The 27,328-nt window shown below is 42.3% G+C and overlaps 1 protein-coding gene across 1 annotated transcript; it reads left to right on the plus strand.

The window, feature by feature from the left end:
- Positions 1 to 4,751: 4,751 nt before the first annotated feature.
- On the plus strand, positions 4,752 to 25,882 carry RUBCNL (rubicon like autophagy enhancer). The gene is made up of 15 exons (XM_042867310.1): positions 4,752 to 4,856; positions 7,352 to 7,460; positions 9,578 to 10,249; positions 15,114 to 15,199; positions 17,741 to 17,948; positions 18,752 to 18,856; positions 19,578 to 19,620; positions 20,005 to 20,137; positions 20,399 to 20,541; positions 21,175 to 21,239; positions 22,377 to 22,615; positions 23,361 to 23,422; positions 24,690 to 24,843; positions 24,969 to 25,059; positions 25,494 to 25,882. Exons 1-15 carry the CDS (start codon positions 4,788 to 4,790, stop codon positions 25,604 to 25,606), a joined length of 2,292 nt encoding a protein of 763 aa, XP_042723244.1. The 5' UTR covers positions 4,752 to 4,787; the 3' UTR covers positions 25,607 to 25,882.
- The last annotated feature ends 1,446 nt before the right edge of the window (positions 25,883 to 27,328 follow it).

Genomic DNA, 27,328 nt, shown 5'->3' on the forward strand with positions numbered 1-27,328 from the left:
GCTCCCTCAACTTTTCTTCATAGGGGAGTTGCTCCAGCCCTTTCATCATCTTCACAAATGTGATGCCACTTTATTTTTTTTTCCCTTTGGTTTATTCAGTTCAGCATTCAGTTGTGATCTTTTTTCATAATTCTTTTATGTATTTTTTTAAACTGTTATTTCATAACAAACAGCAGATGCTTCCAGGACTTATTTTAGAAACTGACCTTTTAAGCAGAGGCCCAGCAGCCAGAGAAAATGGCATTAGAAGACGTTACAGTGTGCTCTCTGGTATTATGACATGGCAGCTTTGTAGGATCTGCCTCTGAGAAGTGGATCTTTCCCAGCAGCCACTCTGACTATTCACAGGGTAAGGCACACTGTGAAAATACCCAGTTCTTCCATTATTTCTCCTGAGAACTGCTTCTCACCCGAACAGATGAAGAATCACTTCCTCATCACGCAGCTCCCCAGCTCAGCAATTACGAGGCTCAGACGTCAGAAGTCAAACTTGTCATTCTGGGAATAAAGCATTTGTCACTCATCTGTCAGGAGCTAAACACTTGAATCAAAAAGAACCAATGCTTTTCCCTTTGTTCCCTTTAAATGAAGGAGAGAGCTTAATGTAAATTTGTACTAACTTCACATGTTCATTAGATTCACATTATTTTCCTGAATGTCCCAGCAAAGACTGGAGGAAAAGGAGCAGTGAGCAGTGCCTACCGGTTTAACAAAACAAAACCATTTCTCTACAATTGATTAGTGATGCAGCTGTAGTTCCTTGATGCATTTTCTCTTGAGGCAAAGCTGGTTTAACAGGGAACCAGCCCCATTCTCTGTCTGATCTGCTTTTCTTCCCACAAACAGCCTCTCAGCTGTAGCAGCCTGATTACCTGTGGAGCTTTCTCATTGAATTCAAGAACAATCTGTATTAGCTTGTTACATTTGCTTTTAATATGCAGCCCAAATTACAGAGGGACTGGCAACCCAGCAAGTAGACATCACTATAGAAGTAGCTATAAATCATGACAGGCATCAGCAAAGACAGGAACTTCTTCAGCCAGTTTTACCATCAGAGAAAATACATGGTGTATTTAGTCCAGTGAGACATGAGAAATACAGTACCATTAAGTATCTGTTCTCCCAGTGAAGCAGTGTGAGAGCTCTATCCTAAAGCCCTAGAGAGGGGCTTTACTACAGCAAAGGGCAACTAGTCAAATGTCTCCGTTTCCTGTGTCTTCCTGTGATTCACCCTTCACACTTTTTCTATTAAGTCCACCCTTCCGGAGGAGCTTTAATTCACAAATTGCTATGCAAATCATGTTTCTAAATTTTTAGCTGTACTTGTCAGTCATTGCTATGTCCCAAGTTACACAACAGGATAAAAACAGAAGTTATGTGTATGTGCGTGCACAGATGGCATGTTCCTAATGTTTAAGATGCAGTACAACCCCAGCCTCAACAGTTGTATTGGTACAAATTATTTATTAAAAACATCCCAAGGAGATGTTTTTCCAACTGTTTCTGATGTTCATTTCATAGCTGCAAGGATCAGCCTTTTCCTGGGATGCCAGATTTTCCCATCTGCCTTCCTTCTTCCCTTGGAAAGCTATTACAGTCTGTTCTAATGGAAAACTGGAAGGTGTTCTTTATTCTTTCTTTGACCTCCTGAGGCCAGTTCTGTTCCTCCTAAGACTGGCTCTGCTCCATCCTTCCTTCTTCTCTATAAATTCCACTGGTTAAAAATAAGTACAGACAGAAACTTGATTCTGCCTTGTAAGAACAATCGTTTTACCCACTCTGAGACCTTTAAGAAGGTTTAATCAAATCTAAAGCATCAACATGTGTCAATTACTGTTCAGTGGATGTTGCATAAGATTGGTAAAACACAGTCTTGAACAGAAGATTGAACAGAGATCTTGAACAGCAATGGCTATGACGCTCTCAGCTTGCGTTGCCACTTTTTCAGGCTTTCAGACTACAATGATTAAATGATGTATCCACAGGCACTATGGTCTTTGGTAATAACATTTACTATGTATTTGTAAATAAATATATGCTTAAACAGAGCAGAATGTGCGTTGTTTTTGGATATGTGCTCCAGTACTGTAATGTCTGCCAGCAAACTGAAGCTGTGGTTGCTAACTCAGTGTGGCCACAGACCCAGCAGCAGGGGGAGAGCTGAGAACAGCATCACAGCCGTCTTCCTTTGCCAGGGTACCAGCATCCTCAGCCATGCTTTGTATTGTAACTCAGATGCCTGCAGATCAGCATGTTTGGAATTCTTTAGGAGGTCAGCTGACCACCAATTTCCTGGATGTTTTTGGCTTGTGATAGTTATCCTACCCTTGTAATTATTTTGTTTTTACATGTAATTAATTTTATTCTTCATTTTGTCAACATACTGATGGTATTTTTAACTTTCAGCCCATTCCTGGCAGCTTTTTACTTGCGAATCATATACTTCTCAAACAGTAGAATTCAGTTATTCTACAACATTAGCCCTAAACAATAAAAATTAATTTTAAAAGCCTTTAGGGCTTCTCTTCAGAAGCCTTCCAGAAGGTACTTGCCAAGATTGAACTACCTTAGCTGCATGATTAAAAATACTCCTTTCCCTGTTTTAAAAAGCAATTCTGCTCACTTCATACAGTTCAGTACAAACATTATGGAACCAGCACTGTCTTAAACTCCTGTCAGGAGCAACGCCTTGAATGCACTTAGCTAAACACTACTGGAAAGATCATGGATGTTGGCTTTCAGTTCCCCACACTGCATCTTTCTGTAGCTCAGAGGTCTCACTGAGCTGTATATTCTGAAGTTTACAAGCCATCAACTTCCGTGCCTCTGTTAAATGTTGTGGGAAGTATGAAGATTCTTCTGTAAAATAACATTCATATGAGCTCTTAATCCACTGTCTCCTCCCTAATTCATTTTTCTATTGTCAGTGAGTGTTTTTTGAGGGTTTCAGGCAGACTCCTTATTTTGCTATATGCACTGTTTAGCTTGTTTTTGCCTGTTTCTAATCCAGTGTTGAGTTGTTCTGGCATTAGGGCAAGATGTTCATGTGCTGTGCCCTGGCTCTTGCTGAGTTGCCCCCCTCCCCATCAGTTTTAAAAAGAGGCTGGCACTTCCTTCCTCTTTTTCCATGTGATTCTGCATCTGCCAAGTTTTTTAATGTTTCTGTTGATGACACCCACAAAAAGGGTATAAGGCAATTTCTGAAATTGTATATATATAATATTCTGAAATAAAACTTTCAGACATATTTACCATTCTGCAGTGGTCTACTGCTTTTCATGTAGGGATTTTGGAAAACTTTAGTGGAATGCAGTATGTACTATAGAATCAGAGAATCGAGGTTGGATAAACCACTAAGATAATCTAGTCCAACCATCAGCCCATCACCACCATGCCCACTAACCATGTTACTCAATGTGACGTTTGCCCTTTTCCAGCTGATTTTTGCCAGGTTTCAATAAGAAATCTAGCAGAACTAGGAGTACGTCTGTAGCTTTTTCCTTACTAACTGCTCTTCCCTGCCTGGAAGTGGACTGAAAAGCAGCATTTATTTTTATACATAATGGTATGAAATTACCATTTTATAGCTGGGAATTTGAAATACGCAGCACTGCGTAACACAAAGACCAAGTTCAGACAACAGCTGTGCAGCCTGGCCAGCAGTGAAACCTATGTTTACACAATCTGAATCCACTGCACTATTTGCTGGCCAAGTCAAAATCTGTGCCTGAATCATACCACTACAATATAAAAAGGCCGGCAGTGACTCCAGCGCTTCTGGAAGCTCACATTTTCAGCTGCAGCTCTGTTTTGCATTTTTGCTTGGTGCTTCTAGTTATTCCTGTATGGCACAATCTGGACTTTGTGTCCTTTCTACTTCCTCATGCTTTGCCATTTCCTAAGCTCCTGTGCATGGTTTTCACTTTTTTTTTTTTTTTTTTTTTTTAATTTATTTTTTTTTTATGGGCAATCAGCAATTTCTGAGATCCCCAAAGAGAGCTCAGCTTTGTTTCCAGCCTAAACTGGCGACTAGGCGCTGCAGTTTGCTAGCTTTGAGCCTCCTAAGACTCAGCGCCTGCCAGATGCCTCGACCCTTTTGCAACACAAAAGGATAACTATCTTTCTCAGCAACCTATCAGGTGTGATAAACTCTCCCCCCCAGAGGTGTGAGGGGTGTCCCGCTGCCTGTGTCCTTCATTCCTCCTCAGCCAGCACTCCTCATTCACACCCCATTGACATCTCTTCACATTCAGGGCAATGTCTTGGGTTGTTTGTTTTTATTTTTCCCCCAAATCGTGCAGCAGGACCGGCATTCAGACCGCTGGGAGCTGCATTGGTGCTGCCGGCTGCTCTGTCTGCGGGAGGAAGAGCTGTGGCCGGCAGACCGCTTCCTTTCATTCACCGCGATCTCACTGGCAGGGATTTGTTTTATTTCGCATTATTTTCTCTTTTATTTCGGTCAACCTCGGCAATGACTCGGAAACAAACAACCAACCAACCCGAAGGCAACAAGAGTTGTTTTATTTCCCCTTGTTTTTCCACAGGTTTGCTTCTCCTCGTCCTCAGCACCCCGCCGGGCACGGAGGCGGGCACTCCGTCTTCAGCGCCGCCCCCGCTCCCGCGTCCCTCCCGCCTTCCGAAGGCCGAGAGGCGGCAGCGGCAGTGCGGGCTGCCCCGGCGGGCTGAGCTGCCCGGAGCTGCGGCGGCAGGTGGGGAGCGGGGCCTGGAGGGGGCTCGGGGGGCCGCCCGACCTCAGCGCCCCGTTGCTTCGGGGTACGGCGACAACGATGAACGTGTCCCCGTCGTGTCTGTCCATGCAGTGGCTGGGAGCATTCAGGCAGCGCGGCTCCGGAAAGGTGAGGAGGAGAGGCTGCGGTGGGGCTTCATCCCCAGCGTGGCTTTCGGCTGGGCTAAATACCGAGGTTTTAAAAGCAGGTCTGAATTCTAACGCGTTCCCGATATTGAGGAGGTGGGAGGAAAAGCCCGACTGCTTTATGTTATGGAGAATGTGGTTTACTACGTGCAGCTCTGTTGGCTTGTTTTCTTCGGAGTGTTCCTCAATTACTTGTTGCTGTTTGGTAGTTCAGTAGAAAGAGCTTTTTCTGTGGCATAGCTGAAGTCGCAGCATCCTGGAAGAAAATGGCAATCTTTGATCAGTATTCTCAGAACGCCGGTTGCTTGTGATGTGAGCTAAGAGATGGGAGGGCTTCGTTTTGTTTTTTGGAGATAAAATCTTGAAACTCGGCAGTTCATGCCTGCCCATAATATCCGTGTGTTCAGTCTGGTGTCACAGAACCACTTAGCTGCTGGCTTTACAATCTGACCAGGTGAAAAAGTGTGGTTTATTTTTAAAAAATTCTGCTTTTTCTTTTTTTTTTTTTCATTATGATTATTATTTTTAAATGAGTTCCTGTAAGAACAGTACGATGGCTTGGGTTGGAAAGGACCTCAGGGATCATCGAGTTCTAACCTCCCTGTCACAGGCAGGGCTGCCAGCTGCTAGACCAAGTACTAAACCAGGCTGCCCAGGGCCCCATCCAGCCTGGCCTTAACCCAGGGATGGGGCATCCACAGCATCTCCGGGCAGCCTGTTCCAGCACCTCACCATTCTCTCAGTAAAAAACTTCCCCCTGATCTAAATTTCCCCTCTTTTAGCTTAAAACCATTCCCCCTTGTCCTATCACTGTCTACCCATGTAAGAAGTTGATTTCCCTCGTGTTGATAAACTCCCTTTAAATATTGGAAGGCAATATTGTAAGAAGTATTTTATCAAGTGTTATCAGTAATATATGTGTAAAGTTTGCTTGCACAATGTTTTGTCTCTTTTAGAAAGGGAAAAATAAAGGCCCAATCAGATACCAAACAGAATATTTTTCTAAGTGCTGACACTGAATATTTGCGATTCAGCATGCTTGCTCTGAAGCGTTATTCTTCTGTTGAAAGGGAAATGCTTTGCGGTTTGTAGTTTGGAAACTTCTGCTTTCCATGAGTCTGAGGGTATCTGTGCTAAATCTGACATCTAGATCACCTCACTCTCCCACAGGACTATGAAAAAGGAAACGTGGGCTGGCAGAGGGCAGCTACCCTTCTTGTTCCTTTCTCTTTGTATGGGATCACAGTGATCCCATATGTGGTCCTTTAGACACTTCTGCATGGAAACATCTAACTGTGATACAGTATGTTCTTCAGAACCAGGCATCCTCAGGGTCAGATTGGATCAGAATGCGACCCTGGACAGCTTGATCTAGTGGCTAGCTGCCCTGCCCACAGCAGGGGATTGGAACTGGATGGGCTTTAAGGTCCCTTCCAACCTTAGCCATTCTATGAAGGAAGGAGAGGTTAATGCATGACCCTTACTAGGAATTTGCAGTTTTAAGCAGGAGACCTGTTGCTTTGACGGTGCAGGTGTACCTTGCTTCCTTATGGAAGTATTTCAGTGCATCTTACTTCCCTCAGTACTTGTGCTAAACTGCTTGCCCTGATTCAGCTCATGCTGGTTTGTCAGTATGATTAAATCTGGAGATTGAAATGGAAATTGGAAATGCCATGACCACACAAAGCGAGGCGCTTATCTGCTGTAAATCTGCTCAATCAGTTTGAATGTGTTCAAAATTTTTTGCCAGCTTAAACTGGCCTGCAGTATGCTGGGTCAAGTATTATCCTGTTGTGTCATTTGCTTTGTGCAACTACCTTGCTGACGTCAACTCTGTATGATAACGGTATAACAAATTAGGCTGCCATGGGTGTGTGAGCACGTTTGATGTCAGTTGATACTGCTGGGTGATCAGACAGCCTGGAGGTCAGGGCTTCGTATACAGGCCTTTCCTTCCAGCTATTCACTGCAGCTCCTTGAACTCCAGGTAGTGGTAATCTCTTCCAAGAAAAAAATAGAAATAAAACAGGTGAGAGAAGAAAGTTTTTCTCTTTAGAGACTTGGTCTTATTTTTCTATCATGTTATTTTGTAATTATTTAGAACTCTAGGCTTCACAGAATGGTCCAGGTTGGAAGAGACCTCAAGGATCACAAATGTCCAGCTATCCCCTCCCCTTCCTTCCCTCCCCCCTAAGAGCAAAGCCACCAACCTCCACATTTAACACTAGATCAGGCTGCCCAGGGCCCCATCCAACCTGGCCTTCAGGCTTGGGCACTGAAAATCACCTGCCTTGCAAAGTAATGTGCAAAATACAGAGTTAAGATGCCAGTGGTCTTTATGCAGAGCATGCACTTGGTAAGACTGCCAGACAAGCAGCGGCCTTAGCACAGCTCCTTGTCCCCTGATGGTGGGGCTGAGGTGTCACTACCGGATTACTGCTGTCCTATAACCAAATTTTCTGTGTGTTTTTGTCCTAGTTAAGTGATGAAAGCCTAAAGGCGGATTTTACAGAGTCGGCGTTTTCTTCAAATCTCTCAGTGAGGATTAGCTGTCTTGCTCCAACACCTCAAATTTCAGTTCTCTCAGGTATGCTAATTCATTCCAAGATGCCTCCTAGGGAACTTGACTGGTATTTGTAGTGCTGGTAAAAGCTGTTAGTCTTGGTGTGAGCTAAACAACTACAGCCTTGTTGGAGAAAGAACACTGCTAATTGGCTTTTAACATGGAACAACATCAAAGTGCACTGTACGGTTTGGAAGGAGTCATTTCTTAGGTTTTTGTATTACCATAATTACTCACATGACTATCAGTTACAAAATTGAGGTATTTTTAATTGGAACCAAGCTATTTCTGGAAGTAACTTAAGATTTGTTGCTGGTGTTTTCTGGTCTGTTTTTTTTTTTTTCCTCCAGGCTTGACAGTGCAGAAACCTGTATTACATTTTAAAAATCTGCTTTTCCTTGAATCACCTAAGAACGTGTATTTAACAGATAAAGTCAGCACAGTAGTACGATTTCTTCTCTGTGATGCTGGGGAGTGAATAGGAAGGCTGTCAGGATGGCCTTTGTAGTAGGAGAGCAGAGCAGAATTGGAGACAATGTAGATAGGCTAAGTGTTGTGTCTTGCACAGAAAACAAGTTTTCAGCTCAGGTTACAGTATTCCTGTACAATTGAAACCACTGATAGTTATCAAAATTATACTTTTTTTCCTTAAAAGATCAAAATATACTTGTTTAAAAATCAGCTAGGTTTCATTTTCCCATTCCTGCACTTCAACTATACCATGGCTGGCTGCGTTGTCAAAGTGCTTCTAGCAAGGTCTACTTTGTAAATGCAGTCAATAAAAAATGCTGTTTTGCTGCTATTTTTACAAGAGCTTTGTTCCTAATGGCTGATCTCAACCGGTGTTAAAGCATGGCTTCACAAGGACAGCTATGCAGGAGCTCCCATAGCACAGCTTGAACATGATGTTTCTAATAGTTAATTTTTTCAGTTTCTGTCTTGAGGAGGGGTTGCTGTTTGTGGACTTGCTTTTCCAGACTGCGTGTTTTGTTTTGGATCCCTTCATCACTAAACTTTCTTATCTAAGGAGCAGTTTGAGCGCACGCTGGTTTCCAGGGGAGTTATTCATGGGGAGGTTTGTTGTTTTCCATTGAGATATGCCCAAGGAGAACAACGTCTGGGCAAAGTCTGCAGTCTGCAAGCTTTACTGCTTTTTTCACTAGTGGGGTTTGACATTCCTTATGGTCCTAACTAACAACTCTTTGCCCTGGAAATGAATCCCTTTGATTGTACCTATTCTTAGAATTTTACAACAGCCTTATCTTCCCCGAAGGAGACAGTTGTTAGCTTTGTCGTGGTGTGGTTGATAGTTTCTTCTGAAGAGCACAGACTTCGTGTCTAATCTCTCCGTTCCGAGATGATGGCAGTTCCTATGGAGCTTTTTGTGGAAGGTGTAGGATTCAGTTCAGTTTATTCTTGAATATCTACTGATAGCAGCGCACCCTCCTATATCACACTTCTGTTGCCACTCAACAGAGCTTTCCAATTTTTTTGTTAATCTCCAGTTTTGCAGTAGATCACGTAGGGCCATTGCACGCAAAGGCATTCCTATGAGCTCACTGTGACAGAACTGATTTCCTGTAAATGTTGCCACTTCTGCGTAATGGACTGAAGGTTACTTTAGCCTTTCTGATGGAGGAGTGTCTGACTAAACTGAAACATGCAAGCACGTGACCTTTTATTACTAGCTGTGCGTGTCTTTTTCTTGTCATTGTACTGATTCTGCATGTGTCTTGCTGTAATGTGACTTTCTGTTTACTGGCAATAGAACCAAACCATGAAAACAGTCTGTAGCAGGGCTGTAAGTTACCTATCTGTACCTCATCGAGGCTTGCAGAGCTAGGATGTTTCTGAGCATGCTGACAGTTGGCCACCATTAAAGTCTTAACTGATGTTTGGCTAGAAGAAGCATTCTTTGCAGTTGGTTTATGACTTGGCCTTATCAATGATAGAATTGCTTCCTGGTTGCATAAAGCGAAATCCTTCTTGAAGCAGGACGCAGTGGTGTGTGTATTCAGTTCTTCACTTTCTTCTCACTCCTGCTGAAAATAACGTGCATTTTATTCATGTTGTAAATTAACTTCTTTTTATTATCATCCCCTAACTCTTCTTTGAACCCTTTCTCTTCTTTTTTTGAACAGATGAGTACTCCAGGCCAGCTGTAATTGGACATGCTGGAAGTTTGGCATCATACCCAGATAGCGCTGAAGCTATCAAAGACATTTTGGTGTCTGTTCTAAGCGCATCTGGTCTGAAGCCCTCCCTGCTGTCAGAGCACACCAGCATGCAGGGAGCTGAGCACCCTGACAGCGACCTGGAGCGATGGGAGGAAAGCAGCGATGGGGAGAACGATGACGACACTGACAGTGATTCTGCACATCACAGCACTGCCTGCACACAGACAGACGTTAGGTTTACACGGCACCGAGCCTGCTGGGACAATACAAACTGTGATTCCTCTGGACCTGCCCTGGATACTTTCTTTCATCCACGTTATTCTGACAAGGATCCTGCTACTTCCTCCCTGAATGGTTTCACTCTTTCAGACATATCCCCTTTGAAGCGAGACTGCTTTACACAAGTGACGTTAACGGGTGGCACTGTCACTTCAGCTGTTGTGCATCCTGAAAAAGAATGCCAGAATATTTTCTCTGAACAAGACTTGGCTTTAACAAGGCTTCCTCTGGATTCAACTGTTAGTAAGCCAACAAATCTATTTAAATACCCTGCTGCTTCAGAGCCTGCAAAAGTCAGCACTGCTGACAGCAGTTCTCCCAGTACGTCTTCCCAGTTGGAGCCATTCAGTCAAACAGGTAACTTTACATTTCATAGGTCCCTTACTGTTTTGAGATCTTTGTGCTAGGAATGGAAATATGATGTAAATGTATGCAGCTCAGAAAGGAAATGGTATCCTGGGCTCCATCGGAAGAGGAGTGGGCAACAGGAACAGGGAGGTGATTGTCCCCCTCTGCTCTGCTCTTGTGAGGACCCATGTGGAGTACTGTGTCCAGTTCTGGAGACCCCAGTACAAGAAAGACAGGGAGCTGTTGGAGAGGGTCCAGAGGAGAGCCACGAAGATGATTGGGGGACTGGAGCACCTCCCCTACAAAGACAGGATGAGGGAACTGGGCTTGTTCAGCCTGGAGAGGAGAAGGCTGTGGGGTGACCTCATTGCAGCCTTTCAGTACCTAAAGGGAGCCTAAAAACAGGAGGGGAATCAACTCTTTGAAAGGGTAGATAACAGCAGGACAAGGGGAAATGGTTTTAAGTTGAGGAAGGGAAGATTTAGGTTGGACGTCAGGAGGAAGTTCTTTGCTATGAGAGTGGTGAGGTGCTGGAACAGGCTGCCCAGAGAGGTTGTGGATGCCCCGTCCCTGGAGGTGTTCAAGGCCAGGTTGGATGGGGCCCTGGGCAGCCTGGTCTAGTATTAAATGTGGAGGTTGGTGCCCTGCATGTGGCGGGGGGGTTGGAGCTTCATGATCCTTGAGGTCCCTTCCAACCCTGGCCATTCTTTGTGTGATTCTGTAAATGAAACTGAAATCGGCCCTGCTTACGGTGAATGCTAATGTTGTCATTCAAAATAGGGGGCAGGAAGGAAAGAGGAAGCTTCAAAATGAAGGAGGCATTAAAACAAGAGGCATTCTGGTTTGCAGTACTGCCTGTTGACACAGAAATGCTACTTTGGTATGCAGTCTCCAGTATCATTGATCTGTGATGAATATAGAACATCCCATGGATGAGACTTCCAATTGCTTCATCATTTCTTTGTTACTGCTTTTCTTCTGAAAGCAGATAGCAAATCTGCCGATCTTAGTGTGGACAGCCTCTGTGGTGCATCTTCCTGTGTTTGACATGAACTAGAAGACAGGCAGTTCTTCCATTCTGATTTTGCTTATTTTATTTTTTTGAAGGGAAGGAATTAATGTCTGGTGGTTGGTGACCCTGCATACAGCAGGGGGGTTGAAACTCAATGATAGTTGTGATCCGTTTTAACCCAGGCCATTCTATGATGCTATGAACATCCATTCTTGGTTTGACTAAGGCACTTGTACAGAAACTGGACTATTTTCACTCCTCTTCCCTTTCTCAATTGCACCAGCTGTCTCAAAACCTCTCCAGACCCAGATCAGATTCTCTCTACTTCTTATCAGTCCATATGGATGTCTGTTCTGCAGACTGATGGCTGCTAATGAATTGTGTTGGGCCTCTTTCTGTTCCTGCAGTGTCACGGAACTCAACTTCACTAGATGCTGAATCCCAGAAGGATGGTGCAACTGAAACCTGGTTATTATTTTTTTTCTGCTGGAAAGAGGAAAAACAGGAAGGAGCTGTCAGCCTACCTTTGTGTTCTGTTAAAAAGCAAAGGCCTGGAGGTGACTTTCTGTTAAGCTCTGTTTCCAAGGTCTGATGCTTCCTAGCTGTTTGCTGAAGGCACCTCTCAGGACTCGAGCTGGCAGTGATGCCTCAAATTCCCCTCTGCAGGAATGGGAGCCTTTAATAGTCAGAGCTTTGCCATCTGACACAGGCTGTTGTCAACAGTCAGGACGGCGAAGATGCTGGTTGTTTGCTTCCGTTGGGTATTTTGTTCGCTGACCCAGGCACAAAGTGTTTAAAGCGTGCCAGGTAGAAGCAGGGAGAAGGAAACCACACCCCGTGCTGGGAGCTGGGTTCAGCCAGTCATGCTGGTTTCTGGAGCTCAGTCTGGGAAACAGCCAAGGCTCCAAATGTCATCAGGGACCACAGGGCACGTGTATGAGAGTAAGATGTGTGTGACTCAGGTTTTTGGCACAGGTGGGACGTGTCACAGGTTTCTGTTGGGTCAGTCATGCTCCTGCTTCTCTGCAGAGGGAATATAGGAACACAGCAGACAGGTGGCTGAAGAAGCATGACATTAGTTTACTAACATATAATCCACAATGCTGTGCAATAAGGCAGGCTCTGCATCAGTCCTAGGCTTCTGTTCAGTACAGATTTCATCTTTCACTATTGCTTCTGGCTGTTTAAATCACTTCTGGGTTTTCCAGAATGGGGGTATAGAGATTGTGAAGTGTGATGTGGTTTAATTTTTTTTTCCTTTTATGATAGTCAGGACTATGAGGACAGGAAAAAGAATGGTAAACTGAAAAAGAAGTGCTTAATTTGAGGGCAGGAATGTCACAAAAGGCACCTGCTGTTGGCCTTTTTGATTGTTTTTTTGAAGGTGGTGGATTCTCACTTTTGTTTCTTATTGGAAAACAGGTGGGGGATACTCAAGAAAATGATTTAAATCAGAATACATATTTTTTTTTCAGTGGGATTTAACAAGGCAGCTCCTTCTGCTGATCCTGTAGGACTCCTGCTAAGACTTGTCCCATTTTCACACTTTTAAGGGCTGTTATGCAGTGGCCCCATGAGACGTTCTGGAAAGGCTTCCTGGTGCTAATGGGGAGTGTGTGACAGATTTGTTGAGGCTGCTGTGTCACAGGCATTTCAGGAGACTTGTTCCTGCATTTAATCATTGGGTATGCCAAGGTCATTTCCTTCTGTGGCTGTAAGCACTCCTTCCACAACCTTAGCAGCCTCCAGGCATTGGATGGTGCTCAGGGACAGAAGGCAACCACGTTACTTTGAATCAGACCCAGAGTGAATCCTGATGTTGGATGCACTGGAATCCTTCCCTGTAGACTCTCCGTGCTGCTGGAATATTGAGCTGGCACAAAACTCTCTCCCCAAGCCTTTGTCTGGGAAAGAGCTTTGCCTTGCATGATTTCTGTGCTGCTCACTTAGTTGTTTCATGAGTCCAGAGGTCTGCTGCAATTCTCTATGACATCCTCCATTTGGCACACAGCTTCTTGGACAGAGAATAAAACATTTCACAGTAGTAATTGTTCAGTTAAGTGTCATAGTACAACTTGATTCAGTTGAATGTGGCTCTGGGCAGCCTGGTCTGGTGGTTGGCGACCCTGCGCATAGCAGAGGGGTTGAAACTAGATGATCATCGTGGTCCTTTTCAACCCAGGCCATTCTTTGATTCTATTAAAACCTGTCTGTAGTGATGTATTTTGTGTTTTAAGTGCTTTTACAAAATATGCATTCCTTAGTATGGGTCTTTATCCAGTTTTCTGCCTGCTCTTACAGTTCTCATCCCAACTACATTTGCCTCAGCATGGACATGGCATCCTCCTTTATAGAAAAATGAGGGAAGCAGATTAATTTCTACTGGTAAATCTTCTGAGGAAAACATAAATCTCATTATGACTCCTGTTGAGATTTCCTATTCTTTTAGGTTTTTGTCTGTCCCTGGAACCTTTTTTGTCTGCTTTTTTAGATCTTGTTGAAAATTCATTCTCACAACTTCTTCATTTCTCTGAAGCAGGAAAAAACCAAAACCCTTTAACTCTTAATTTTACCCTTGCTTACATTCCTGGGCAGCTTTAGTAACATGTGACATGCTGGAGCTCTTCCATGGTTTCGGAGAGACCCGTGTGTTCCCTTTTCCCCCTATGTCTGTGTGGCACCAGTCGTCATGCAGTACAGAACTGCATTTTCATACAAAACAGAAGTAAATTGTATTTTAGATTGTGAAACCAGAATTGTTTTTCTGCTTTACACTCTTAAAAGGTGGAAGAAGGGTGAATAACATAAGCAAGAGAGAAAGCTCCATTAGATTTTGCAATTATACATAAATCATAAGTAAAGATAAATTTTTTTCTGTTTCCTTGTTTCTGCTTGTTTTTAAGTAGGAGAATATTTCTTATTATAACTGATAAGAACATTTTAACAAGGGTTGTATCAAACTGTAGGGTCTTTAGCCCTCAGGTACTTCTTTTCCAGAAATATGAACACAGAATAGGTATGGCAATAACCTGATTAGGTGTTGAGTTTGCTTCAGTGATTAAAACTGTTCTGAAGAATCAGATCATCAGCCCCTCCATTATTTCCTTTTGTCCCTCCTTAGTGCATACAGCTTCAGGAAATAAGTATAATGTTCATCACCATTTTAGCAAGTTTGATATGCCGTCTGTGAGTGATTTGAATATAAAACATTAAGGTATGACTTGACACCCTCACTGTTTTGGGAAAGAAGATTGTGACTACATTCATTTATACATAAAGCAGTCCTTGTTACATTGTAAGTCTGCAGATAAAGATATGCCTACTTTTAGGGAATGGTGGAAAGTTCTTAATGGTAAGAGATCAGTTTTTTTTCATAGAATCACAGAAGGGCCTGGGTTGAAAAGGACCACAATGATCATCCAGTTTCAACCCCCTGCTATGTGCAGGGTCACCAACCAGCAGACCAGGCTGCCCAGAGCCACATCCAGCCTGGCCTTGAATGCCTCCAGGGATGGGGCATCCGCAGCCTCCTTGGGCAACCTGTTCCAGTGTGTATGAAAAACTTCCTCCTAATATCTAACCTAAACCTCCCCTGTCTCTGTTTAAAACCATTCCCCCTTGTCCTATCACTGTCCACCCTTGTAAACAGCCATTCCCTCTCCTGTGTTATATGCTCCCTTCAAGTACTCAAGGGAGCATATCCTTCAAGGAAGGATATGGTAACGTAAAGACAGAATTTCCCCCAAACTGCTGTAGTTGCACAAGACCAGCAGTGATTGAATGAGTGCTGTAAGTCTGGACAAAGATTCATCAGATATTGGTGACTTATTATTACTAATAAAGTTCTTGTTATACCCGCAGGTTCTGCTTCCCTTTTGAACATAAGTGCAGTACCCTTGAATCGTACGTTGCAGGACATCTTTGTGCTTCCAGAGGATGTGGAGAAGGTGAGAACAGCAAAAATGTATTCTAATAATGATATTTTCCATTTTTATAGGGATGAAATCACATGACATAAGGCATTTCTCACTAACTGCTGTCAGTTGCCGTCGCCACTGTGGAGACTATACTGTCTGATTGAGTTTAGTTATCAGAAAGTTCTTTTTTTCCTAATCTTTACAAGTTCTGTGTTTTCTTCCTCCCCATTGCGAGTCAACCTACTGACCTAAAATGCCCGTATCTTCATTTGGTTTATCATAATTAAATTTTCTACATTATTTTAAGATAATAGATGTATTTTAGAACTTTTTCTTCTGTCATTTTCACAGAATCACTGAAGGATTGAGGTTGGAAGTGGCCTCTGGAGGTCATCTGCACTGACCTACCTGCTTAGGAAGGGCCAAGAAATATAGAATCATAGTCATCGAGGTTGGAAAAGAAAGGCCTCTAAGATCAGCCAGTCCAACCATCCACCTAGCACCAATATGTTTTCCTAATGAAATTCCACAGGGTCGAGGTTGATTTACTCTTCTGTAACTTTAGAGTAACTATACTAGAGCATGTCACAGTGAATTTTTTGGAGCCACATGCATATGGGTGGGATTTACACATGGTTTTACTGTTCAGGAGGTGGGAAGAGCCTGTTTTCTCTTCTTTCCTTATGAAGAGCATGAGTGATTCCTATAAAAGAATAATAAAATGAGTAATGTGCACTGTAACTGCAACATCTGCAGTAGTTTAAGCTTGGCAGCCCACTTGAACCTATAAACAAGGATAAAGATGACAAGATAGTGCTGTAGCACTTAACTCTGTGTGGTAAATAAGTTCCTGATCTTTTCCAAAAATTGGAAATGGGAAACACTGGAGAAGAGAGGATAGTGTGTACAATTAACTGTAGTGTAATTACAGTAATTCTAGTTGTAGCCTAGAAAAGTTGATTTTCCTGGACAGTAGAAATGTATTTAATCCCATGTCCTGGGCCCAAGAAATAACCTTTGTGTGCAGCATGGGTTTTATTGGAATGGTAAGTTCTGCATTTGATTTGAAGCTCTCAGAGTCCCTAAGGTGCATTTAAAGGAGAGAAGATAAAAGAAAAAAACAAACAAATGAAAAATAGGCTTGTGACCTAGCTTTACGTGTTGCTTTTTGCAAAAAGGTACTTCAGAAGGGAGGTGGTATATTTCTCTACCTGCAGTGTGGGTACCAACGCCAAAATGATTTGCTCTGTCACCAGGAGGCAAGGGAGCAGATTTAAAAACCCACTAAGGCACACAGAGTGTCAGAAGTCTGAGTGTTGTAGTCCTGTGCCAGGAGGGACGTGGGCCAGATGATGTAGGAAAACATCCCACTGTGATGTGAGTGGGAGGGAAGAGAAATGAGAAGCTGAGCTCCTTCCCAAGGTGACAGACCCTAGCAGCAGGCAGAGCTGAAAGCTGATAGTCCTGCTGTGTATAGGAGCACCAGAGTCTGTATTGCTTCGCAATTGCTCTCAGATAAACTCCTAACTGCTTCTGTCAGCAGGACGTGCTGGTATGCTGTGCTCTTCCACTAGCCTGGGGTTAACCAATGTGTGCAGCAGCTTTTGGTTCTTCACAACAGCCTCTTTTCTTCCTAAAAGGAAGAAGTGCATTCATTGCCATTTCCTTTGTTAATGGCATGTCCTGAGATTCACTGAAAGTTGACTCTGGAGGACTAAGCAAGGGGTATTAATCAGCACTAGGTGAAAGATGGAAGTTTCTTTATACCTACAGAGACTTGTGAGATTAATGTGGACAAGAAGAAAGAATTTGGCTCTGGACAATAAGAATGCAATGGAGAGGTCTGCTGTGCTCTATAAGATTTTTAAGCGCCAGTGCCTTTCTTCATGCTTGTAGGAGTTGTCCTGAATACTGACTCAAGTGGTACAATTCCCTGACCTTAAGTCACTCCCAGAATTATTCTGCACTCAGAATCTCTCCCTTTAGGTACTGCCATGAGAGCTGAGAGGTTTCATTTTGAACAGTGCAAGTACACACAGTAGAGGGGAGAGAGGGAGGGTATGCTGAGCTTCCACACCACCCATCAGATCTGGGAACCTGCAGTCTGTTTTATAGCCTATCCCTTCTGGCCTCATGCATGTTAGCATGCGTGCAAAACTGCTTGTACTCAATTGGCAGTGGTGCCATGACTTGAAATTAAATCCTGTTAAATACACTGCATGGATTAATGTTTGCATGTTAAAAAATGCAGTGTAACTAGAAGCCCAAAAATGCATATGTATTAATCAGTTAGGCATGTAATCAAGTTTCTTTTTATCTAAAGATGGGCAAGATAAAAGTAAATTGTGTATTTTAATCAAGGCTGAGACAATTATCTGGGCAGTTGCCTTTTGAGTATTGTCTCCAAATTGCCCTTGGGGTGGTTTTTTTGAGTGTGTGAATGAAAGGTGAAAGAGCTGTGCGTTTTCATTTCTTGAATAGGAAAAGCATGTGGAAAATGACACGTTTAATGTTCCCTTAAGTGAATACTGAATATACAGCACACTATGAGTGTTCCTATCTTGTGTCCAGGAGAACGCCCACTTCTTTGTTGCGGATATGATTATAGCATCCCTGGAAAAGATGAAATGTAATATCCTAAGCCAGCAAGCAGAGTTTTGGGGTATGGATGAAACGAGCGGGTCAGATGGCAGCTATCACACTGATTCAGAGTTATCTTCTTATCCTGGAGAAAAGAAGTCTGATTCTTCTGTTGCCTCCACAGACAGCGGTTATGAAGGCAAGTTACTTCGTCTATAATGCAACCTTTTCTGACAGCCATTGCTGTTCATTCTTGTGCAAGAAAGTACCAAATGAACATGGGCATTGCTTGCAACCACATCCCCTTGCCTGCTTTTTTGAGTCACTCGGTACTTAACCAGAGTTACACCAGAGGAGGTTTAGGTTGGATATTAGGAGAAACTTTTTCTCTCAAAGGGTGGTCAGGCACTGGAATGGCTGCCCAGGGAGGTGGTGGAGTCGCCGTCCCTGGTAGTGTTCAAGAGGCGCCTGGATGAGGAGCTGTGAGATTTGGTTTAAATCCTCATTTGCAGGATTTGAAGGATAGCTCTTTCCTTCTATGCTGAATTCTGCAGTTTGCAGATCAGGCCATGCAATTGATTTGAGTGAAATTGCCCTGAGTATTCATGTATGTTTAGTTTGAGGCAAGTTAATAAGCGTTCCTGGCACTGTAATGCTCGTGTCAGCACATGCATTTTTAAGTAGATGTAAATCTCTTGAGTAATACAAGACTTAGGGGTGTAACTTAAGTCTAAATGACAGCTTCTAGGGAAAATGAATGGTGTGCACTTGAGGAGGCTGCTGTTAAAACTTTTATTTTAGTTTCAAGAAGCTTCTCCCTAAGAAACCAGGAAACATGCTATGTGACAAGCTCCCAAGAATCCACTCTATGCATCTATAAGTTGTTCTGCAGATAGAGGCTGTGTGTTAAAGTTTAGGGAAGCAAAGAAAAGCTGTGTGTGTAATTGCAACTACTCTGTACATGTTGGATAGCTTTATTGGTGCCTTCTTTGTTCTGGGCAGGCTGTGCCCTGCTGATGGGCAGCTCCTCAGTACATCTACCTCTGCATCATGAGGCTACTGGACTTCCTTGCCACAGTGACTCAGAGGATGAATATGTCATTATTGGTAAGACTTTAATTGCAAAAACAGCTTTATTGTTCAACTGAGTATGTTGCATCACTTGGAATATTTATTGACTTAGTAAGTGCAGAGATTGAATGGCAAAATGGAAGGAGCTGTGTAGGTGTGAGTCTTGGTAGAAAACATGCAGAAACTCCTGAGTGGTGCAGGATTTCCTCTCTATAAATGAAATGTCTTTGATTACAGCTGTGCTTAAAGCAAATTAATTTGGGTGAGCAAATGTGTAATGTGATGTAGCAGTATCATTTGGGAGAATTTAGGACACTATGTTATCAGTTTAACTAGAAAATGATTAGGTTTTAGGCAGCTCTACCTCTGATCTTGCACTAGAGCAGACTATCACTGTGCCTTTAATTGACAGTGTTCTGCTCTTCTTCAGGGAGCCCAATATTTCTCTGCTTGCCTTCTGGTTTTTACATATACAGAAATATGAACGCTTACAAGCAGCCTGGGCAATGTTTAACTTCCATCTTCCATTTCCTGTTAACAGATTATTATTATTTTTATTCATGTCATAGCTCTGCAGAAGATCAGGCTCCTTGTGCCTTTTTTACAACCTTAGTTTATTTCCCACGTCTAACAAGGGTGCTGTAAAGATGAATGTATTTGACACCTGTATTAAAACAGAAGATAGATATAAAACAGTGCTGAGTAACAGAAGCTTTGTTTCATGGATAATTTGATAATGTTTTCTCCTTTACCACAGAACTTGAACACCTTGAAAATCTGTCTGTGACCTCAAATGAAAGGTAATGCTTTGTATTTCAATGTAATAGCCCTTGCCATTTAGGCCCAGTGCAGTGGCACTACCTTTTTTGCTGGGCCTGGTGACTCTTCAAGATGGGTTAGGGAAAGGTGTGGGAGTGGAAAGTTAGGTACTCACCAAGAAAGAGGAAGGAATGCTGCTTGACAGCAATGTTTCTGTGGTACTTGGCTTCATAGAGCATTCATCAGGTCCTGGAGTCTTGCTGGAGGGTGGTGTCTGTGGCTCTTCGAGGGCCTGGGTGTGTCAAAGCAAGGGAATAGGAATGAAGGGATGGGAGACAGCTCTTCAGGGATGCAGAAGAGGCAGTGGAGTCATGCAGCAGTGTCATGCTGCCATTTTTTCACTGTCTTTATTGCTTAACTTTCAGATCGTCCTTTGAACCAGGCAGCAATTCTGCTGAAGCAACAGCTCAGGAATTGTGCAGAGCTTTCAGAAAACACTGGTTGCAAACAGAATCTGCAGTGCAACTGTCTGGGTGCCTGGGCTCATCTAAACAGAAAGTGAGTCTGAGCTGAGAACAGCAAGCTCTTTATTCTGCTCCCCAAGTAATTATCTCACTGGAGTTCTCTCCCTGTTATGGGTAGTGGGAAGCCCTTCTCTTGGAATTGATGTGAAGGAATGTAAGTGGGGGGATTGCATGCATGTCAAAACAAAAGTTTTTAAAATCCTGAAGTATAAAGGGAGAAGACTTCTGTCATTTGACATATGTCTGGGTATGAACATATGGCTGTTCATCTTCATGAGTTTGTTTTACCCAATAGTCTGTGAAAGAAGAGATTCCAAGGGAGCTTGAGTCCAGTTTGAATCTGGCTGAAGAAATAAAGCTGCTGTCCAAATTAAGAGAATCTTCTGGCTGGTCCCCACCAAGATCTCAGATTATATTTAGCATTCACCCTTCAGTCAAGTAAGTCTAATTAAGTGAGTACTGTCAGTATAGCAATGGAGGCTTGTCTAAAACATGCTGAAATTAACAGAAGGAGCCTGGGTGATTTAATAGAAGCTAAGATTAGAGCTATTGCATGGATAGTATAGCTTTCTGCAGTGTCCGTCAACAGCTTTGGAAAGCAGATGGCACATGTTTCCCCTCTGTTGGCACACCTTGATTAACACAATGTGGGCAATTTTACATGAAGGGTATGCAGTACACAGTCCTGTGGGGAGGGGCTAAGGGGTTGAGGTGATTCAGTCTGGAGAAGAGAAGGCTTAGAGGGGACCTCATTGTTCCCTACAACTCCCTGGAAAGGAGGTTATGGTGAGGTAGGGTTCAGCCTCTGTTCCCAGGTAACAGTGGTAGGATGAGAGGTGATGGCCTCAAGTTGTACTGGGGGGCATTCAGGTTGGGTATTAGGAAGAATTTCTTCTCAGAAAGAGTGGTGAGGCTTTGGCACAGGCTGCCCAGGGAGGTGGTAAAGTCACTGTCCCTGGAGGTGTTCAGAGAAAGATTCACTGTCCAGGAAAACTGTCTTGCAGGTTGAGGAAAATGATAATAAAACTGCATTTCATAGTGGAAAGTGTAACCATTTATCTCTGTATGCAGGAGAGATGCAGTGGTTGCTGCCCAAAACTTTACATGTGTTGGTTGTGGAACCCCAATAGAAAGCAGTAAGTATTATCACAAGATAAAAGAAAAAAATATATTTGTAAGTGATAATCAAGCTATAATACTTATAGATACAGCACAGTTGTAAAATCTGTTTGAGCTAGAAGGAAAATCTCACTGCTGGCTGTGCCTACAATAAAAGGGGCAGTGTAGCCCACTGCTCAGAATTTGTTATTGTGGACAGAATACAATACTTGATACTTGAAGTCCTTGTGAGGCATAGTTAAAATTAGTGACAGTCAACAACAAAACAGGAAAAGCTATAAACGATTAAGCCTTCAGGCTGGAAAATACTATTTCTACAATTTACAAGAGTTTCTTTCAATAATTCTTTCTCTCTTTTCAACTTACACATTTCCAGAAATCTCTAAAAGCAAGCTGTTGAAACGTGTAGCTTTGTTCTTTTGGGCATTTTTGTTTGCTTGTTTTTTGGTTTGTTTTTTGGTGTTTTTTTTTTTTTTTTTTTTTTCTTTTAATCTTGATCACAAAATCCTACTTGTCTGAGGAGTATTTGTGGTACTTTGTGAGAACTGCTTGACAGCATGGTGATTTTCAGGTCTGGTAACCAGTCCTTGTGTAAGAAGTCTTTGAAATGGCTTTCAGGACCACTTGGAAGGGTCTGGATCAGTTGACAAAGCAGCATTTGTGGTGGCCTGTAAAGTATGAAGAATCTGTGATGGCACACGAACTTGAGCAAGCATAAGATGCTGAGAGAGCTAGGAAAAAAAAATAAATACTTATTACAGAAATGTAACACCAAGATCAGTATGTTTTTTCTGCTCAGTGGAAGTATTTTGCTGCTCTTTTTTTTTTTTTCTTTTGAATTTGTGTTTTTTGGTGGTGTTTGTGTTTTGTTGGGTGAAATAACAGTGGAGTCTCCAAGACTTCATGGCGATGAATACAGTAAGTTCTGTTTGATAGATGTTGAAATGAGGAAAACCTTTCTTCTAATGCAAAACACGAACCACGTGAATGCGTTTACCACAATAACAACTCCTCCACTTTGAGAATAAATAAATACAAGGAAATTCCTTGCCCTCCACTCCATTAGATATGAGCTATTGAGACAGAATGAGCATACAGACAAAAGGTACGTCCCCCAAATATTCACAGTGTCATTGCTGTCTATTTTCCTGCAGAATACATCAGGAGACTCCGCTATTGTGACTACCTGGGGAAATACTTTTGTGACTGTTGCCACAGTTACGCTCAGTCTGCAATTCCTGCTCGAATACTCATGAAGTGGGACTTCAAGAAATATTACGTATGCAACTTCTCCAAACACCTCCTGGATAGCATCTGGCAGCAACCGATTTTCAATGTGTCGTCTATCAACAAAGCCCTCTATACAAAATCTAAGGAAATGGACAGAGTGAGGGTAAGTGGCACGGATTTTCTTTTGTTTTTAAAGTTGTGGATCTGAGACTTTTTGGGAAGAGCTCTTCAGAGCTGGTTGTCCTTTGCTGTGTGTGGGGGAAGGAGGCTGAGTTGTGTTTTCTGCACTGACGCTTGTTTCATCTCCACTTTTGGGACTTGTCCTCTCTGCCCACAGATAATGAGGGAGCAGGGAGAAGTCTCCAATCTGTGCCAGAAGTTTCATTTCTCCCTGTCTTTGGGAGGCATTTCCTTAATCGATTTCAGTTCACTGAATAGCTGGGCTTCTGCAGTAAATAATTGCTTCTGCTTGGCAGTTGGCTGTTGGAGAGCTCCGGAAGTTTTGAATGACTCCATAATTTTATGAGCCACTTGAAAAACACCCTTGACTCATCTGAAGGTTGTACTTCGTACAAGGAGGGCTGCTTTGCAGAAATTCCAAGCTGCCTTCTTGTCTGAAGAGGCTGATGCTTGTTATTACATGGGTTTGGATCTGGCACCTTGGTGAGCTGATGCAGAGCAATTGGCACTACCAAGAATTGTTTCTCTTGTCAGTGAATAAAAGTAGGCTCAGCATTCCTTGTGCCTTCATGCATTAGAAAATCCACTTGTTAAATTTTGTGCTGAGTGTGAAATTCCTTCTTTCCAATTACGAATGATATACTGATGAGTTCCTGACTGTTTTTTCTTACTTATAAGTTATACTCTTTCATTTACAAATTGTTTTGTTTCTTCTTTTCGTTTCGTAGGAGGCACAAGAACAGCTTTTTCATTTAAAGAAGCTTTTGAAAACCTGCAGGTTTGGTGAAAGGTACAGGCCATGATCATGCATGAAAAATAGCTTATAAAACATACATACATATGATAGTCGTAGAGTCGTCTTCTCTAGAGACATTTGAGTGCAATTTTCAATGAGCTAATCTGATAATCAGAGAAAAATCTGATAACAGAACTTCCTTTCCTCTGTTGCACTGCAAATGTTGAGTGAAGAGCAGCTTTTAAGTGGTAGCTTTCTGTTTCTCAGAAATCCTGAGACATTTAGTTGTGCAAGTTGAGTGATTTTTGCTAGGTATGTATTTTTGTTCCTGCTTTGTATGTCTTTGCTTGTCACTGGCTCCTAAAAGGCCAGATATTATCTTCCTTTCTGACATTGTTTGTCATATTGAAAAACCAGCAAGCAAAAAAACGAGATCAGTACATGTTTAAAGATTCCTTCTAGAAATCTGTCATATGCTCAGTTCAGTTTGTTGTATCCAAACATTAAAATGAAAGTAGTAATCCAATGTGAGAAATGCTGGAATATGAGAAGGCGTAAAGCTCATCTTGCTTATTGCTGCAACTTAAAGATATTTGGTGTACGCCTTCCCAAACTAAAGGCATAAACAGTGGTTAGACACGTGAATGATGAAATCACCACAGAATTGCTGACATCTTTAAAAACAGCCATGAGCAAAATAAGCTTTAAAAGTAAGTTTTGTTATCGCTTCAAGATGGGTTTTTTAAGAAAATCATCAGTTGCGTGTTGCTCATCAAAATGAAATAGATATTTTAATGTCTTTCTTCTGCACAACTTTGTGATTATGGAAATAAGCATTAAGATCTTCACTGCACCTTCTGTATTGGCCATATGTGGGACATTTTAAAAGTAATAGTCGTATTTTCAGTGTTCATGTTGCTAGCACAAGTGCAGATTACCTAGTAGCAATCTACGCTGTATAAAAACCCTCATTAGCAAACAAAAAGTAAATAAGCCAGGTTTATTGCACTGGATATGGTGTGGGATTTTACGTGCTGAAAGAGGACAGATTCCTTTATACATTATTTGAAGATTTCTGGGATAACTGCATATTGCTGTGTGCCTAACGAATGCACACTTAAAATAGACATTTTATTCTAAGTCCCAAACCCTCAGTTTTTGTTAATGTGATCTAGGATTGGGAGGGGAGGAGGTGGTATTTAGCAGGGATCTGCTTTGTGTGATCCCTGAGTGACTGGAGAAGTGAAAGAGGCTTATTCTGAAAATATACTTGAAGGTCATCTTTTATAACTTGATGTGGATTTTCTGGTTTTCTTTGCAGTGTACTGAAAGAATTTGAACGGGTCCCCAGCCATCTGACAGAGGAGCTGCATCTCTTCTCATTGGATGATCTGGTGAAGATCAAACGAGGGCAGTTACTGCCCCTTCTTAAAGAAATTCTGAAGAGCTCCACCTCTCATGTTGATGGCTGTGAGGTAAAATAGAGTTGGTCCTCTTGGGTCCTTGGTGTGAGGAATAGCCCTGTTGACATTCCCAAGTATTTATTTTTTTTCTTGGATTAAACTTAAAAAGTAAACCAACTTTCTTCTCACTCTTGTAGCTCTGTCAAGCAAAGGGATTCATCTGTGAATTCTGTCAGAGCGCAGATCTGCTCTTTGCATATCAGATTTCCAAATGCAAGAGGTGCACAGGTATGTTCCAAAGCAAACACTTTTCCTCCTTCCTCGTGTAAAGCTGTTCCAATTGTTATTGTGGGAAAGGACTGAGAACTTGCGTGTGTGTTTGAAAACTATGGATAGTGTGCATATTTGGAACCAGCCTGTAGTGGCTGTCTTGCACCAGGAATTTCAGAGGGTGAAAACTGGGACTTGCCTGATCATAATTACAGCTGCAGGGGGAGGTCGGATCAGTGCTGTCCTGCTGCTATATCACATTTCGCCAACATTCATTGTAAATCCTGGGAATCTTACCAAAACATTTCATCATAGTTGTTACAGTGGTTATTGTTGCCTTGGTTTTATGCTGCTTCTGTTTACTTTTACACTTGGGTGAACTAGGCAGGACATTCTTAAAGGAATGCAGCTACTGATTCCTTTTTTGTTAAACTGCTTGTGTTTATAAACAGAATGCAAAGCATGCTTTCACAAGGCCTGTTTCAAGGCTGGAGGCTGCCCCAAGTGTCTGCGGATCGCAGCTCGGAGGACGCTTTCAGAAACTCCATCATCGGTGCCTCTGTGAAACTGGATTCCTCTGATGGTTGCTCAAAGCCAAGTCTTCAGGTGCATGACTAAGAATTGAATAATGTTGTTTTAGACATTACTATTTTTAATGCGTGTTTCCTTTAGGGGAAAAAAAGAAAGGAAAAAAAAAAGAGAAGGCCTTTAATATCATCATCCTTAAAAACTCTCCCTAAAGGAGTTTCATCTTTACTGGTCACAGAAAGACTGGATGTTAATTCTGGGAGCAGCATTTTCGTGCTGTTTTATATGTAAGATTTTTAATATTGTATTTTTGCCATGTGAAAATGATTCTTCTCTGTAATTATGCAAATAATGTATGTATAGATAGTAAACAAGTCTTGGAAATCCTTACCTGTGTCAGATTTTGGAAATAGAAAACGTGGTAAAATATGAAGTCATTTTCTTGTAAGATCTTACAGTACAAAAAGCTTGTCTGCAAGCTTTACATAGAAGCTGATCTGAAGTTCTCTTCTGGCAAACACTTGATGTGAACTGTGGATTGTAAGTTTGTCTTTTAAACTGACTTACAGCAGCTTGAGGTGGGTTTACATCTGCTTGCTGCCAGACACCCACCCAACTGCTCTGTCATTCCCTCTTCTCAACAAAACAGAAAGAGGAAGTAAGATGGAAAAGCTCATGGGCCAAGTTAAAGACAGGCAGATCCTTTAACAATATCACAGTCAAAACATACTGAACTTGGATAAAATCAACTTTATGTATTGCCAATTAAAAATTGAGTTGGAGGGTGAGAAACAAAGATGACAATACCAACTTCTCCCCTTCCCCTCATTTTTCCCTTAACATTACTCTTCATTCCAAATGCTTCTCTTTATTTCCTCTCATCCTAAGCAGTGCAAGGGAATAGGGGTGCTGGTCATGCCATAACACCAGAAAACTGCTGCTCCTTCCTCCTCACACTTTCCCCTCCCATGGGATACAATTCTTCACAAACTGCTCCAACAGTGGGGCTTTCTCACAGACTGCAGTTCTTCAGGATAAGCCTGTGTCTGCCTGGCTCATCATAGGCCATACCCACTGTCTCCACCACAGTCCTGCCCAGAGAAGCCTCAGATCCTGCAAGCACATACTTAAAGCTGTGCTCTCTCCACCAGGATGCTCTTAATATTTTGAATTTGTCATTTTCATTTTGCATTTTATTCTTCCTGTCCCTGCCTTCTGGCTCCAGTATTTTGTGAGGAAAAGGACAGCTGTCTGTAACCAGGCTCTTTTTAAGTCCACCTCCACGCTAGAACTCAAAGTATGCAGAAGTAGGGATCTTGCCAACTGTTCCACTTAGCTATTTTTTTCTGTGGCCAAAACCAGATTAACTACTTACTGCTCAAGCAAGATTATCATCTCTTACTCAAGATCACCAAAGGGATAGTGACGTAGAGTAAGATGTGATGAGAAGAAGCCTGCTTATATAGCTGACTGTATTAAATGAGATTTTACTCTTGCATAACATTGAAATTGGGTGCACAACTAACTGAATCACATGAAAAGCCTTGTTGTAGGGATTTTCTTACAAAGGAGCTCACTTGAATAATCCTTCCGTGGGTTAACCTGTGGGGTAACTTATATCTTTTTCATTATTCACATATTTTGAAGAGCTAATCTGGTTTCTGGCTGTGCTTTTCACAAAGCTTGAGATAGACAGATGTACATAGTGGGGGGCAAGGGGGGAGCCAGAGGGTGAGTTTCACATTTTACATCCACTCAG

The sequence above is a fragment of the Lagopus leucura genome, unplaced genomic scaffold, assembly GCF_019238085.1.
Source record: "Lagopus leucura isolate 7727_CA_CO unplaced genomic scaffold, USGS_WTPT01 Super-Scaffold_100001, whole genome shotgun sequence".
Taxonomy (NCBI): domain Eukaryota; kingdom Metazoa; phylum Chordata; class Aves; order Galliformes; family Phasianidae; genus Lagopus; species Lagopus leucura.